Source organism: Seriola dumerili, unplaced genomic scaffold (assembly GCF_002260705.1).
Source record: "Seriola dumerili isolate Sdu_G_001 unplaced genomic scaffold, Sdu_1.0 BDQW01000291.1, whole genome shotgun sequence".
Lineage (NCBI taxonomy): Eukaryota > Metazoa > Chordata > Actinopteri > Carangiformes > Carangidae > Seriola > Seriola dumerili.
The window spans coordinates 5335718-5352805 of NW_019174546.1; the positions used below are offsets into that span (position 1 = coordinate 5335718).

Here is a 17088-nt window from a genome sequence, read left to right on the forward strand (position 1 = left end):
ACGTCTCTCTAACTCCTTACCCCCAGATTGTTTTCATTCTCAAACTTGTAGTCAGACAAGAGGACACTGAGTCAAGTGATGTCACTTGAGGCAGATTTGTGTAAAAGCCACAAAGGCCTTTACACAACTTTTTCCACTTATGTAATGGGGTTAGCTTAGTAGTAGCTGCTCACCAAGATCTGTAAGCAGACTTTGTGTGTAAAATTGATGGCCGGTTGGAGCTTTCAGCTCGCTGCCCTGTATAGTTCATCACTGGGTAAAATGAAGTTTAAAGGAAGTTTTAACAGATGTTCAAGGCAGATGTTACCACTTACCATCTGCCATTTACCAAGAGCACCAGTGACCTAATCAGATTTTAAAATGATCAAAAACAGTAAAGTTGTCAGTAAAGCATGCAGGTTTCAGCTCCTCCTGCAGCTTTTAATTCTACAAAGGCAGGAAGGACTTAAGTCAAGTTATAACTAATACTTAAAGTGCTTATGGGAAATAATACTTAATCCTTTACAACCAGGTTCGCTTTAAGATGCTCTTGGGAAATGGGGCCCGGTTTAATAAAATGGTGACATATTTGTTACTCCCACATCATTTACTATACATTACTACAATTATTGTCAGATATGTATTTAATTTTAAATAAATGTGAAAGATACTTTAATGGTGATTTGATTTTTACCTCAATTAAATCACTACAAGTGATGTACAATATCAGATATGACTGACTGATTGAATTACTGCTGTCATTATTCCCTCATCTCCTCTTTGTATTGTCATGTTTTATTTGCATCCGCTTGTCTCCCGCCTTCACGTCCTCACTTTGCCCTCTGACGTGTGTGTGTGTTGATATAACACAGCAGCTTTGCTCCAGTTCCTGCCGCCTAAACGTAATATCAAACCCCAATGATCTGTGAGATTCCTGTGCTGCTATGTTATGGTATGGCCTACTTTTACTCCGGCTCATGAAATTAAATTTCATATAGCTCGGAGGTAACGCTGCTGTAAGTGGCTCAGGTGTACAACTCGCATGAGCCGTTTTGATCACTCAACTCTGAGATATTATAGCCTTTCATCTTTCCAACTATTTGAAACTCATCCAAATAGAAGGCTCTCAGTTTTAGTGGTTATTTCACTAAACAGCTGAAAGGAGTGAGTAATTTGTGATAAACCGTGAGCAGGAGCCTGGTGCTTTGACGAGGAGGCGTAGTTTTGTTGTTTGTTTGAGTCCATCCATCAGACAACCGACCTCGTAGCACAAAAGTAACACAGAACTAAAGAGACAGATGACAATCTGAAGCACAGAGCAATCAAACGCCAGCGACAGAAAGGCAGGCTTACACAACCTTTAAGTGAAAAATGTTGTACCGTTATATTCCTGTGGCATTGTTGCAGATCCCACGGCTGGTAGCACAGAAACAATCAGCTGAGAGAAACAGGTCAAGCTCGGCAGCAGTGAAGACGCACACTCTTTGGTTTGCCTTCCAGATTAATTAGGAGAATTTATTAGTAATTTTTCTTTCCACAATTAATAACTGAATTTTGTTTTCCATCCTTAATTGAAGCGCCACTTAAGCGTGAACAACCAATCCATGCTTACAATATGCAATTAAAAGCTCCTTTACTTCTTTATCTCAACAAACAAGCTTCTAATCTTCCAATCCCTGAACAACAAAATGGTGTTTTTTGTTTTGCATGTACATATTTGTGCATCCAAGACAGAAAGTTGGCGGGGTAGCTGGTGGAGGGGGTGGGCGCTGTTGGCGTTGGGTATGCCAGTTGGGAATTGGACATTTCTTTAATCTCCTTGTGTATCTTTACACGAAAGGAGTGTTAGGTTGCTTTCAGCATTGTTAACACCTCATGCCAGTCCCAGAACTCGTCATAGACTGAGTCATCAAGTGATTTTTAATTTTAATTGCATGAATATAAAGGAAGAAAAAAAAAAAGGTGAAAAGAATAGCTTTATCGTGCGTAATGCACAGATGGTTAGCGAGAAATCCACTCTCCGTGCACCGGTGCCTTGAATTAGTCCTGCATCAGTGGAATAGCTCACAGGGTCAAACCTCACAACTTGCTCCCCTTCCTCTCATTTCTGCACCATCACTGATTCTTTCACAAACCCAGTGTGATATTTGCCTGGAGAGATTGAGAACTTTATCTGGAGCATCTGCTGCTACTGTAATATTAGCTCAGACGAAAACAACGACAACACTGAAGGTTTTTTTTTTTTTTTTTCAGTTTTCTTGATTTTGTTTGCAGATATAACATGGCTCAGGGTAAGAATAGTGTTCATCATGTTTTGCAAATAAGTACAATGTTGAATATGTAGTGAAACCTTGGACTGAGTTGCTGTGTTGTTACGTCAGATGTTGCAGACTTACCTGCCTGGAGGAATTTTAGCTGCTGTTGACTTGAAAGTGATGCCGTAGATGTTGCCATGCTGACTCTCAACTTGATTCTCCAAAACTGTTTGAATGACATAAAGGGCATATGATTGTGATGAACTGCACAGATTATCCATCATACTTTTCATTTCAAAAATAATCTGCTGGGTCACAGCTCAGGATTGGAAGGAGTAAAATGCATGATTTAAAGACAAAACTGTTTACCTTAATTAGGCTCAGCAGACAAAAGCAGGTAAAGATAAACAGGAGGTGAAGTCAGGAAAACCAGGCAAAAAACAAGTGGCTGCAAAGGTACAATTCACAACAGACAGAGTGTAGGTGGAAATGGACCAGTATATAAACCAGGAAGTAATTAGGTAGTATGGATCAGGTGAGCAGGTGGGCGGGGAGAAGTCAGGTGACTGGAAGGCGGGAAAGACTGGGGTTACTGCAGGGCAAGTGGGAGTGGCAGGGTCTGAAATGACAAAAGAGGTATTGGCCAAGGCTGGCAGAGAATGGAGTGACCACACACACACACATGTATACATATAGATATATATATCTATATATATATATAGACAATTTGGTGTCACATCAAATATTTCTGGTAGCCTATAGCAAAAATGAGTTTAACCAGAGACAGAATCGTGAACATTATAAACACACCTCTATAATTAAAGAGAAGGTGATTTCCCACACAAACTTTTTGAAATAAAGTTTGATTACTCCTAACACCAAAAATCCATTGTAGAAGCTTCAGCAGCAAATCTCTCTTTAGGTACTGCTGAATCAATATGGAAGTAAAGCAGATTAAAATCAACATATTCTCTATCAATTCATACAAAATAATGTATTGTCCCATTCAAATGTGGACAGTAATTTTCCAATTTCCTTTGAATACTGAGTAAAGATTTACTATTTTCCTGTAAAAAGCTTTTAAAAATAAAAAAAAACATTGGGTTATCTTTAAATTATGCACATAAACAGACGGATGTCAGGGAATGCATTAATATTATTCAGCTGGCTTTTTGTAATGGAATTGAAATGTACATCGTCAAGTTAGAAGCCATTGATAAGAATATCTTTTGGGTTACCAGCTTGAAAAAAAAACCTCCTTCGGCTGACGTTTACAGTCGTGAATTTTGTAATACAGTCATTGGTTTCTTTTTATAAGGCATCAAGCCTGCAGATTTACATATATATAAATCACGTCTGCCATTGTTAGAAGGCCAAAAGGTCAGAGGTCAAACGGTCAAATTGGATGCCCGGCAACCAAAGAAGCTGATTTAAGCCAGTTTATAACTGATCCATGAAGCATTGGTAAATGATTAACTTTTAATAAAGCCACCAGTTACAGCTTATAAACTCTTTATTATAACTGGAAACAACAGTAACATGTTAGAGTACATACAAAGAAGTAAATCCTTTAAATACAGCCCATTGTTGTGTAAGATAGCTCTTGATTCAGGGGTAGTTTGTGTTGTTGCTGCTGCTGCACTGCTTTATTTTCAAGACTGGAGACATTAAGGTATGTGGAGCCCAATACAAACAACAGAAAGCTTTGCAAATTACCATAGAGTTAAATCAACAACACCTTCATTACTTCATGTCCTCGCTGCCGGCACAAACACAATCTGCGGCCCTGTGGTCAAACCATACGTGACACATCGGCTGTCCTATCACGGTTGCCTAGACTGCACCAGAACGCTGTAAATGCCACATAGCAACTGATCAGTGAAAATGTCGAGGCAGTTTTTTTTAAATTTTTGTTTTCGCAAAGTTAAACAAACAAGCCCAGTGTGTTTTAGAATGTATTACAATTGACTGTTTGTCTGCATCTCAGGGGACACACTTTCCCCTCATTCAAGAGCTTTAGTGGTTTAACTGACTGATTTACCACTCTGTTCTGTGCCACAACGTTCAGACTCAAATGTTTCGCTCCTAAACATCGCACAAAGCATCGCCTAGTCACAGTACAGTACTTACTGCCATGAGTCAAATGAAAAACATAATGTGGGCTTGTTTTAAAGGTTTTATTTTTTTTCTACTTCTCTGTTTCTAGCCACCACAAGCAGATTTCTGCTCTCTAAGCACTAATGCCATATTACATAACGTTAATTCAAATGCAAAGGATCTTACTCTGCTGCTGCCATTGCCTGAAGAGTCGCTGTAGGGATTTCTAAGGTCGATGGTTTCCTCGCTGTTGTTCACAAGACTCTTTGAGTCAGGATGAGTGAATATGAACATTACAGTTTACAATATGCGATTTGTCTAAAACACTAATGGGAAAACAATGGGAAAACATCTGTATTATGCAACTTTGTGGACACAGGGATAAACACGTTTATTCATTTATCCATTCTTGTATTTTGTATTAGAGGCTCCAGGGTTCATTTACCCGCACAAAGTTGGATCATTTGATGCAACATAAGAACATAATTTCAAAGCAGCATTCAGCTAAGCTAAACAATCCTACACATCTGTCCAGCTCTGATAATAGAAAAATAAAAGGAAAAAAACACTAGTATGATAACAAAATTTCAAAATCATAGGTCTCAAAACCATAAATATGTCTGTTGTATGTATATGTCTTTTACATCAATCAGATCCATACATTGTTTGGAAAATGTTGCAGGAAATTGTAACCTCCTTGATAATGTTTAGCTAAACTGATCATGTAATGAATTCAGGATACACTAATCTGACATACAGACATCTGGACTCGAAGAATTCACACTAGAGGCCTTGACCTGGGAAAATATAATTTGGTAAAATAACCATAAAGGATGAATTCTTCTTATTATGAAAATATTATGAATCCGGCAGTGGTGACTTCTGAAAATAATGGCATAATTAATGAGTTTTCATGCACAATATTAATTTAAAAAAAAACTATATATATGATTCATATCTTGGCAGCAGAGCGGTTAAAATTATCACTTTAAGTGGCCGGTTATAATAGAATGGATTATAATAACCTTTACAAATTTATTTCTGCTCTGTTTCTGCCCAATTCTTTATACATTTGTCAGTGTTAAAAAGATAAAGAGCCCACTGAATGCACGGCAGGGGAAGAGCAAAATGAAAAATTCAGTTCAAAGTTGCTGGAAAGCGTGTTTTAAATGATATGCAAATAAACTGTCACAGTAAGAGGCTTTGTGCCCCCCCCCCACCCATGTATAAAATTTTGTATTGCCAAATTGGTATTCTGTGCAAGACTCAGACAGATAGTAGTGCTCAACTTTGAACTGAGCCCTGAGGAAATTACAAGGATGTTTTAGCTTTACCTGCTTGGCAAACACTTCTACAATCTTGCCACAACAAATAACAGGCTTGCACCATCACTGACTCGGCTAATGCAGCGTGTGGTGTTGAATGCAGATGGGAGATTTGATCTGACAAACAAAATCTTGGACAGTATCTATCATTAAATTTGTGTTTTTTTTTTAAACATTAACAATATTTGCAACGCTGCTACAATTACACTCGTCTCAGCTGTGCTCCTCACTCTTTTCTTGCAGGGAGTGCTTACAGAGAGTGCATGGAAAATGGGACGTGGGCGTTGAAGAGCAATTACTCCAATTGTGAACCCATTTTGGAGGAGAAGGTTAGTGTGGCGACGCAGGAGAAATCCTGCTATGCCCTTCATTTAGTACACAATCTGTTAATCATCTCAGACAAATGCTCCTCACAGTCTCATCATTACTCTGATAGCAAACGGGGAGAAACTAATCAGATATACTGGAAAGTAACTTGTGGTGTTTTGATCTCTTTAAGCTTTACTGAAGTGCATTCAGTTTTAAAGACTTTAAAGATGTGTTTCCAGATGACTTAACAAATGCATAAGTACAGTGTTGCCTTGTGTCCCTATGAAGAGAAGCCCGAGGGCTCAGTGTAAGACTGATGTATTGTGTGTAATGAGTTTTGACCTGATTGCCTCACATCATGTCTCCTGATTATGTGTATTTTTGGGTCTCGCTCTATTTTCTCACATCATTTTAAGCCACGACTTCTGAAGTGTGTTAATGACGTTTCTTTCTCTCAACACACTGCAGCCAAAACAGACAGACACTTCAGACACACCCCCGTTCTTTTCATGTATTCATGTGTTCTTAACCTCATTTCTATCTGTGCATTAAAGAAGTAATTCACGTGTTGTCTTTCCAGAGAAAATATCCAATGCATTATAAAATAGCGCTGATCATCAACTACCTAGGCCACTGTATCTCTGTGGGAGCTCTAGTGGTGGCCTTCATTCTCTTCTTGTGCTTAAGGCAAGTACAGAAATAGTGCTTATCTAAATGTGTCCTGTATGCCTGAGACCTCATAGAAGACAATCAGGGAAATTCATGTAATAACCTCGGACTGCTTATAATTAATTCACTTATGTCAAATGAATAGATGTCTGCAGCACAGCTCAGTTGGAGCACGCAGGCTTTAAGAAAGTCATAATGTGTATTTCATTACACGTCTTTATCCAGGCATTATGTACTGTTTTAAATACACACTCTCACACACACACACACACACCTACATCTACTCTGTCAGAACACTGCAAACACCAAACAGCCTCAGTGGTGCTGTGCAGTAGGGTTGGGTCAGTGTGGGCTTCTGAAAGCAAATAGATATGTCTTTAGTTTAAAGACCAAAAAAAAAAAAAAAAGTCAATATTTTGTCCCAGGATTGAATCTCTTTAGATTTCATGGAGCATCAACTTCTGTTTTGCCCTTGGAAGTTTTTTTTTCCTCTGCATAATAGAAAATTGACTGGGAAAAGCATTTTGACCATCATCTGAACCTAAAACTCTGTGTTAAAAGCCAGAGAAGTTAAATTATTCAACTTTTAATAGCTCTTTAAAGCACGATAACCCACCATATCTTCAATATTTAGTAGTGGGAGTCCGTTAACTGCAATTTGCATCAAGATGACACCTTTTTCTCTGAGTCATAGCTGAGTCAAATCTGAACACAGGGACATGATATACATGATCACAGATTCAGTGTGACTTACACTTTATGGGGGCATCAGTTCCTCTGATGTTCATGCATAAATGCTCATAAAACAACTCAGAAATAAAAGGGGAAAAAAGATGCTTCTTATAACTGCTGAACTTAGCAGAGAAATATCACATTTTTAGGTTTTCTTCATTGTTGAAGAAATCCAATGATAGTTGTCTGCACATCCATAGATACAAAGCAGACTGGAGCTGCTAGTAGGTAATTCGGTATAATAAACATAGGGCTGGACAGACTTCATGACTGTTTGCATGAACTACAGGCGCCTCTCTCTGCAGTATAAGAAACAAATTTGTGTTCTAACCCTACTATGTACAACACAGATCTGGCATCAGTCACACGTAGAATCTCACTTTACTATGAATGCCGTCTCTATGAAAGCATAACGATCAAACGTCTCTATCGTTCGACTTGTGGTTTAGGAGCATACGATGTCTTCGAAACATCATCCACTGGAATTTGATCACCACCTTCATACTGAGGAATGTCATGTGGTTTTTGCTTCAGCTGATTGACCACAATATTCATGAGAGCAACGAGGTAACCGCACGGATGTATTATGGGCTGTTGTAATGTATTATTACTTCAAGTGAGAGTACAGAAAGCAATTAAAAAGTCTTAATAAGATATGAAGTGTTGTTCTTCATACCAAGAAAAGTAGTTGTGGTTCTGTTTAAATGACTCTGTGTCTTTTTTCTCTCTCTTTTTCAGCCTTGGTGTCGATTAATTACGACGATATACAACTACTTTGTGGTGACAAACTTTTTTTGGATGTTTGTTGAGGGGTGTTACCTTCACACAGCCATTGTAATGACTTATTCAACCGATAAGCTCAGAAAGTGGGTCTTCCTTTTCATCGGATGGTGTGAGTATGTTCATGCTGACAGTGCATTAGTAACGCTACACTCAGCTCTTGGTTCTGTACGACACACAGGGCTCATGCTTTGGTACACTGAAAATATGACGTGGCAGCAGAGGTGTTTGCTCCTTCTCGTGCATGAGAATGTATTAAAACAAGGTTTTCCGGTTTAACCTTTTTCTGATTTTAATAACATTTTACTTATAATATGATATATATAATATATAAAATATTAGAACTTGAATTCTGAGTTTAAACTTAATATGAACTCAAATGCATAGGTTTTGTTGATTCATATGTATTTGGTGATACTAAATCAAGATTATGAATGATTGGGCTCATTATAGTAGCTGCTCTAGAGCTTCCAATCATATCACGTCGTCAGCAGATGGTGTTTGCTCTGTTGTCGTGGAAATGCAGATGATCAAGTTTCCATATTTACTTCTCACCCATTGTTGCTGAAAAATTGATTTTCAGCTGATTTTGAGCTTTTGGTCATTTGATCACATAATTATTTCTGCATGACTGATGGCTTACATACATTGAAGATATACTAATCATATATCTAGCAAAATGCAATGAGTTTAGTCAGAATTTGACTCAACTCCTTTAAATGAAAACCCGGTTGTGAAACAACACAGTTTTATATGACATTTCTCCACAGCTCAGAGTGAACATTTGCTTGAATGAAAGCGGTTAGGTGAAGGCTGGTCAGCGAGTGAAGTGGAGGGAGACCCTTTAGTGTTTCAGACACAAGATAAGGCTCTGATTTCATAAGAGAACAGAGCAGCAGTGAAGTGTGGAAAATGTCATTTTTTGTGCTTGACTTCCACTGATAGAAGGAGTTTTGAACATGCAGCAGATTCCCTGTCATGACCACATGGATTATTTATGCTCACCTTGACTTAAACTATTGGACGAAGCATATAGTATATTGGACAGAGACAAAACCAGTGTTGGGATATTCCATCCTGAGGCAGAAAAATGCACATGGAAACATGCTTCACTGCTTCCCTGAGCCAGTCTGACATTTCATTCCATCCTTTTTATGTAATGGACATTGTATGTTCTTGTAGGAAGAAAATACAATAACTCTACTGCATATAGGCCGGGCTAAAATGAGTCAGAGCTTTATGAACATAAGAATGAAGTATAAATAGATAAGTAGGAGATAACAGATTATTGGTAATGACAGTTGGATGAAATGATTGGGAAGCACATATGGGCCTTAAAATAGAAGTCACCAAAATGACATATTACACATATCAATCTAGTGCTAATGATCTAATAAGATTAAAACATGAAGTAACAGACAGCTTTTCGTATGATGATTATATTATCTGTGCTGCCTCCTCTGTGAGGAGGGTCAACTCATCAGTACTTTAAATTCACAGAGCACACTGTGCAAGTGCAGATTAAACTTTTTTATTTTTGGATCCAGTGTGACAGTGCTGCTACATACCACATGTTGGAGGTATTTTCAGTCAACACAATATCTTGAAAAATCATGTTCATGTTTGATGCCCATCACCTGCTGCAAGATATTTAATCCATTAAAAGAATACAGTATCACTCACCTGTTACAAAACTGTTGATGACTATTTATCACCAGGGGGGAATTCATATGATACAGCAGCAAAAGAAACAGGCTAAAGAAGAATCAAATAGAGGAATAATTATTTAAAATCCAATACATAAAATAGAATAAAAAATTAAAATGAATTGTTAAGAATAATGTCTAAATAATAGCTACAGTGTACACGTAATATGGTGTGAATAATAATTTATGAAATCATCTTCATTTTGACTACGGCTGCAATCAGTAAAGAGAATGGACTTCTCATTGTGCCGCTGATATTAGTCTTGAGAACATGTAAATTAGAATGCATGAGGAAACGATGGAAGTAGAGCACATTAAATCTGTCTTCCACTAGAGGCCTGATGGAAGCTGGGATCTAAGTAGGTCCAGACCATTCTTTCAGCTCCATTAAAGGTCATTTCGATGATCGTTTCACCTTTTCGACCACCTGATCCAATTCGTCGAGCTAGTTACAGAAGTTGACCCTATGACCTTGTTTTTAAAACATCTGACTTGTGCACTGGCTAATGATCTTTAGCTGGAAGATGTTTTGCTCAGGGTGAAAAAAGTCAAGAATCAACTGCTCGTGTAAAAGGAGCACACTTTTCCTTGAACTGCAGTCCTGAGTGCTTTGTGGTGCAGCACAGGCCCACAGACCACACTTTTTTTTATTTATAACAGTGTGCGGATGGCGGGGGGGGTTGTTTGTATGAAAAGTGTTATACAAATAAAGTCTGATTGATTGATTGATTGATTGATTGATTGATTGATTGATTGATTGATTGATTGATTGATTGATTGATTGATTGATTGATAATAAACTAGATACAAGTGCTCTAGTGTGAAAAGGTTCCTTAAAAATCTGCCAATTAGCCCTAATATTTTTGTCCATCTGATTTGAAAATTCAACCACACATTCAGACTTGATCAAATAAAATCCCCGGAGCCGAGCGAGTGGTCGTCCTCCACTCGAAACATGTCACGGCCATGTGTGCATTTCAACTCATGCTGATTGCAGATTACTGTTGAAACAGTGTTCAGCAGACAGAGCTGCAATCTATACGCGGTGGAGAGTGTTTCTTGTGCATTTTGGCAAGTGGCAGAATTTAATGTAAATTGGTGACATTTTTTCAGGGATAACTGAAGCTAACAATGATTGTACGGTATGGGCACCTGTTTTAAATCAAGTCCGTTATTGATTAATTCTTTCATTCATTAGCCACACAGCTTATCTATTCAGGGTAACGAGGGGGCTGGAGTCTATAAAGTCAGTCATCTAATTATGCAAATGAACTCTTCTACTTCAAGAGAAGACCAGCAGCCACTCCGCAGATACATGCACATAGGGCCGTTATTTCTCTCCTGCATCTCCATGAAGGCAGCAGCTGTGAGCGTGAGCTCTAGAGTGACGTGTTCTCATGACTGTGAAGCCTCTGTAGGGTTAAATGTTGTTAGTGTAGCTGACTCTGTAGCCCTGGAAAGTGGGAACATGTTTCTTCATTTTTTTTCCCCAGGTTTGTGCTTTGTAGAGTCCAGAGTCTTGCAGTCTTGTTATGTTTGATCAAGCAGAACAAATAGACTGTGTGGTCTTCACCATCTGCTTCCAGTGCCATCTGAAAGCTGTTTGTAGTGATGGGTTTACTGTGAGTTCCTGTATTATTTAATATATTATATTTATTAGTTTTGTTAAAATCTTTTCCTAACAATATTCTATGGCCCTTATTGTCATGGCTCAGGTTGAGGACAACACTATGGCACAACTCAGAGACTCTAGTAGTTCAGAACAGTTCACCTGCATTAAGACTCAGCAGGCAGAACCAGGCAAAGGCAAACAGCAGGCGAAAGCAGAGCGTGGGCAGTGGTTGGTAACAGGCCGGCAGTTTAAGGCAAAATCCCAAAACAGGCAGGTGGTCAAAAACAGGCAGGCAAAAAAAGAGAGACAGTGTGGAAAAGACAATAGAGAGTCTAGTGGGGAATTAGTGGAAACGGGTCGATATGAACACTAACAGTTGATTAGGGAATTGGGAACAGGTTAGGATGTGGGCAGCAGATAAAAGGCGGGGAAGCCAGGGTTATTAAAATGGAAAAGGCGAGCAGAGAATGAATGAATGATTGAATGAACTGTGATACTTGTTTTATGTTGCTCCTGGCTTATCTGAATCTTTTTATGTCTTTTTTTTTTTTTTTTTGTTACAGGTATTCCATTCCCTATAATTGTTGCCTGGGCCATCGGAAAGTTGTATTATGAAAATGAACAGTAAGTGTCCAAATCTATTTTCCTAAAATTTTCCTTGATTAGATGCTACTGATTCTCTCCTCTCCTCTGTCAACAGATGTTGGTTCGGTAAAGAACCTGGAAAATATATGGACTACATTTACCAGGGGCCAGTTATTCTTGTCCTTCTGGTAAGCAACAACACAGAAAGCCATTGTACTGTGTCCCCGCGGCCATTATTCCCAGTTTTACTTTTTGTTAGAACCATTAATTCATATAATGCGACACTAAGAGAAGATTTATCACTAATGTTTGCTTGTAGCTGTAAACTGATGAAAAAAATAAATAAAAATCTGCCCTGAGATGAAAATTGTTTTTATAATGAAAGCCATTTCCATCCTGCGACTAGCTCGCCAAAAAAGGTGGAATTAATCTTCCTGATGGGTTAAGGCATTCTCGCAAATAATATCCCTGAAAATAAGAAATTGTATTCATAGGAATGTATCCACTAATGGTTATGTACAAGCTGTTACACCAGCATGTAGCAGTGCAGTGACCAGTTCTGATTAGTGTTCTCCTCTGACACTGACTTGTTGAGAAAAGAAGTGGCTCTGACTTGTGTCGCCCTCTGCTCCTCCTACTCAGCATTTAATGAGCAAAGTTTGTTCGCAGCAGAAAATTGCTCGCAGTGCATCTCAGTGTGAGCCATTAGCGCAGGGTTCAAAACTAATTATTTTGTATGTCTGTTTTTCTAGATAAACTTTGTGTTCCTCTTCAATATAGTACGAATTCTTATGACCAAACTAAGAGCTTCAACTACATCTGAAACAATACAATACAGGTGAGTAGATTCTGTGCAGGATTGTGTATGATATACAAACGACTTCCTCCTATTGTTTTGATCCTGCAAGGACAACGTGCAGCGCTTTAAGGCTGTCAGGAGATACATCTTTGGCGCCACAGTAGCCAGTTTAGAAAGCAGACTAATTTGAACCTTTATAATCAGTGTCACTGTTCTGTTCCCCAAATATTTTCCCATCCAGCAGATTTTTGAGGATCTGATGTTATTGGCAATAAAATAAAATCACAGCCAAGTACCGCAATAGTAGTAGAGACCCATTATCATTATTATGGCTTTTCTTTGCCTCTTTCAGTGTTGCTGGTAATTGCAGTTACTGTTGGTAAATGAAAAACAATAAATCACCTTAACACCCTAAAACCTAATCTTTTCCCACTGATACTTAAAGCAAATAAAACAGCATTTCTATTGTCAAAAAGTGGTCAAAACATGTTGATTTTCTCAGCTGAATTGTTCCTCCAATATCATAGGATAGATGCATGTTGAATTATTTTCCTTGGAAATCAAAGGTGCAATTTAATTTGTTGTGTTTCAGTAACATCCCGCAGAGCCTATTGCAGGTCTAGACAAACAAATTGGTCTGAGCAAGCACAACTTGCACAAGTACATGTCCCCAGTCTTCATAGGTGGAAAAAAAATGTGTCTGACAGGACTTGATGAGTGTTTGATGTGTGCTTGAGTGAGGTGAGCTGTGCGCTTTAAGTTGTTATCTTGTACGTCTGACCGCTAAAATTGTGAGTTTGTTTTCTCGCCTTTTGTATTTTTCTCCTTCAGGGATTATTTTGAGTTGATGGGGTGTTTACAGTGTCTCAGCTCAAAGAACTTTAATTCAGGCTTTTCAGGCTAGAGTTGGTTTCCTTGGTCGGTGGGTGACAGACATGCTGATGTGAGCCATGCAGATTGCAAGTGAGTGGAGAATAGGAGTGTCAAGCTTTGAATCTTTGACCTCAAAATGAAATATAATGGTTCCTTCTAAACGCTGCTGATGCGTTGATGGGGTTTTCTGGGGTTTTCTGTCATCTTTAAATTTTCTGGCCTGTCACAACACATCAAGAAGAACATGGGCAGAAAACATATCTTCCTTTTTAACATCTTGGGTTTCCAGGTTGTTATTCCATCAGAAAAAACTCTCTAATGGACAGTTACACATGCAGAACATTACAACTTATCGACATTTACAAGTGATTATTTTAAAAACTACTTATGACTAATAAACATTTAGCTACAACCTGATGGTTTAAAATGTATGAGTAATAATTAATGATTTCCAAACAAACAGGACAAACACCATGCAAAAGTAGTTTGGTAGCTTGGAACCTCATAAGTTGTTCTTAATCATTGCTTACAGCTGATCTTCAAAGCATTAGTAAATGATTTGTTAACTATTTATTAATCTATAAGTTACTGTGCATCTTATAAACCCTTTATACGGAGTGTCTTGATAGAAAGTGGCGCCCATCTTGCAAGCTAGACATTATAATGTGTTGAAATTGTGAGAAGCAAAAGCGGTGGTGTGTGTTTTTCCCACTCTGCCACTGACGCAGGATTGTGCGTTTGTTCTAACTTTCCAGCACCAAGTGGAATCCAAGTTCTTATTTTTAGTCGTTTTACAAATGCTGCTCCATCCTTGCGTTCACAGAAAAGCCGTGAAAGCAACACTAGTCTTGCTACCTCTGCTGGGCATCACCTACATGCTCTTCTTTGTGAATCCCGGAGAGGACGACATCTCACAAATCGTTTTCATCTATTTCAACTCCTTTTTACAGTCCTTCCAGGTGAGAATAATTATAGTGATACAGTGTGACATTGACCTAGAAAACCCACACACTCTGTCTCTGAAGCGAACAATCATAATGACTATGAAATCTTAATAGTTTCATGCTGATTTCATTGTATCGCAGTGTTGTATCACTTCTTTCATGGTGCCATTTCAGGTTTGAGCTTACTTGTGGGAAAATGATTAGAAGTAGCATCCTAGCTGTCCTTACACACAGTATGGCCTTCCTGCCTCATGTTCAGTGTTCTCAGCTGTCAGGATTAACAAGGCCACATGGGCATGATTTTTGCTCTGTGGCCTTTTTTTTTTTTTATCTTTCTATCTACTGTGTTTAAATCGAAGACTGAGTGGGAGGAAAGAGGAAAAAGGGATTTCAAGCAGAGTTTCTTTTTTTATATTTGGCATGACAAGATTTGCTCCCAAAATTGAACAGATATTTGTATTTTTATTTTTTGCCTTTTTATTTCATGACTGCAGCATGTGAATTCTCTTATGTCTAATTCAGGTGCCATTACACAATACTGCAGCATTTTCTGTTTCTAACTGTAATGTCTGTAATTCTGCAGGGGTTCTTTGTGTCAGTGTTTTACTGCTTTCTAAATGGAGAGGTGAGTCACTTGAGTTTTGCACAAGACTTTCTGAATTTATGAATTTCATTCAGTTGTGAAATGTGTGTTCTTGATATATGATTTTAATAAAATTCCAAACAAATTCCCCTGATTAGTTTAGTAATGTTTTTTTTTCTAAATTACCTCCGAGTTACAATTTTTAAAGTTCAAACAGGGGTAGGATCAGGTAGCTTTCAAAAGTGAGAAACAAAACAGCTAAAAGGGTTTCTGTTCCATCGGTGAGACTGTAATAATTTGATGAGGATCCTAAAACATGATAAAAAACCTTAATTGAGCTCTGTCATTTTTGTTTAATTGAAATAAAGCCAAACTGCTGCATATCCAGCTGTATGAAAGTCATTAATGCCCTATAGTGAAAAATGAAGGACCCTCTTGCAGCTCTCTCATAGCCTTGAATAATTGAAATTTGGGGGTGGAGAGGCAGCTAATGAAGAATTGTGAAGAATTTGAGTCACCCCTCTTGTCAAATTATTTAACATAAGTTCAAATTGCCATTGGCAAACATGACTGTGTGGCATTAATGGATAGGTTTAAATGTTTTTGAATCACTGCTTTCATGGATGTAGGCGGTTTTCTTGTTTGCCACAATTCTTCTTCATCTGGCCCTGATTTAAAAGGTTTAATAAAGGTGGGGAAATGCTTTATTGGGCATGCTTCAAAATGCCTGCGGTTTCTCCACATTTGGCCATTAAAACATTTACAGTGAAGGCATAGCGATAACTTTTCAAACTGTTATTCCCATAAACTCTAAATTCAGTAAGAAATTAAACCTACAGTTCCTTCCTCTTCCATTCTCTCTGGATTGTTTGTAGGATTCAACATTAAAGGAAACGTTTGACATGACATTTCATTTCTTTTGCCAAAAGGATCTTTTTCTTTTCTTTAACAAGAACATTGATACAACTCATATCTTTCTGTTGAGTGTGAGGCTACAGCCAGGAGACAGTTAGCTTAGCTTAAAGATTGAAAAACAATGGGAAACATGTTTATCTTATTTGTTTAATCTGTACAAACTTAAAGTATAAGGACAACAATTTGTGACAGAGCCAGGTTAGCTGTGCTAGCCATGCTAGCTGTTCCCCCCCGGTTTTCTGCATTTGTGCTAAACTAAAATTCTTCTCATTTAAAAATATCTACCTACCAGTGCCTCTGAAGCTCACCAATTAATACATTCTCTCATCTAACTCTCAGCAAGTATGTTTCCCTAAATCAACAAAAGATCAAGGTCAAGGTTTGAAGTTGTAGCATTTCCTCTTCTCTGCTCATATGAAGTAGTTACAATAAGTGCTAGACCTATAATAATACCACTTTTTATCTTCAACATTTCAGGTACGGTCTGCAGTACGGAAGCGGTGGCATCGCTGGCAGGACAACCACGCGCTTCGAGTGCGAGTGGCACGAGCCATGTCCATCCCCACATCTCCAACCAGGATCAGCTTCCACAGCATCAAACAGACCACAGCCGTGTGACCAGGGGAACAAACACGTACTGTAATCTCTACCACAGCATCTGAGAGAACAGACTTACTCTTTTTCCAGTACAAATAATGAAGTGATTTACAGAACGGACTTATTTCTCAAACAAGGCCACAGTGTGTCCAACGTGACTGAAGGTCCAGGAAATTTCTGTTGTCGGGTCAGAAAAATAAATAGCACCTAAAATTACACTTGAAGTGCACATGAGGTAAAATGGACACATAAGAGTCTTGGAGGATTATGTCCCGTAACATACTGTAGCCTACATGAGATATGCGGGTTTGAGTTTTTCTAGAGATTA

General features: G+C 38.3%; 1 protein-coding gene across 1 annotated transcript in view; it reads left to right on the plus strand.

Moving 5' to 3' along the window:
- The window catches only part of LOC111231080 (corticotropin-releasing factor receptor 2), a 31002-nt gene extending 14221 nt beyond the window's left edge, over positions 1-16781 (plus strand). The window contains exons 3-12 of the mRNA XM_022758060.1: positions 5900-5985; positions 6546-6652; positions 7816-7933; positions 8105-8258; positions 12028-12088; positions 12165-12237; positions 12802-12887; positions 14545-14680; positions 15249-15290; positions 16641-16781. Of these exons, the coding sequence (XP_022613781.1) occupies positions 5900-5985; positions 6546-6652; positions 7816-7933; positions 8105-8258; positions 12028-12088; positions 12165-12237; positions 12802-12887; positions 14545-14680; positions 15249-15290; positions 16641-16781 (1004 nt within the window). The remainder of the gene's footprint in view (positions 1-5899; positions 5986-6545; positions 6653-7815; positions 7934-8104; positions 8259-12027; positions 12089-12164; positions 12238-12801; positions 12888-14544; positions 14681-15248; positions 15291-16640) is intronic.
- Positions 16782-17088: the final 307 nt, after the last annotated feature.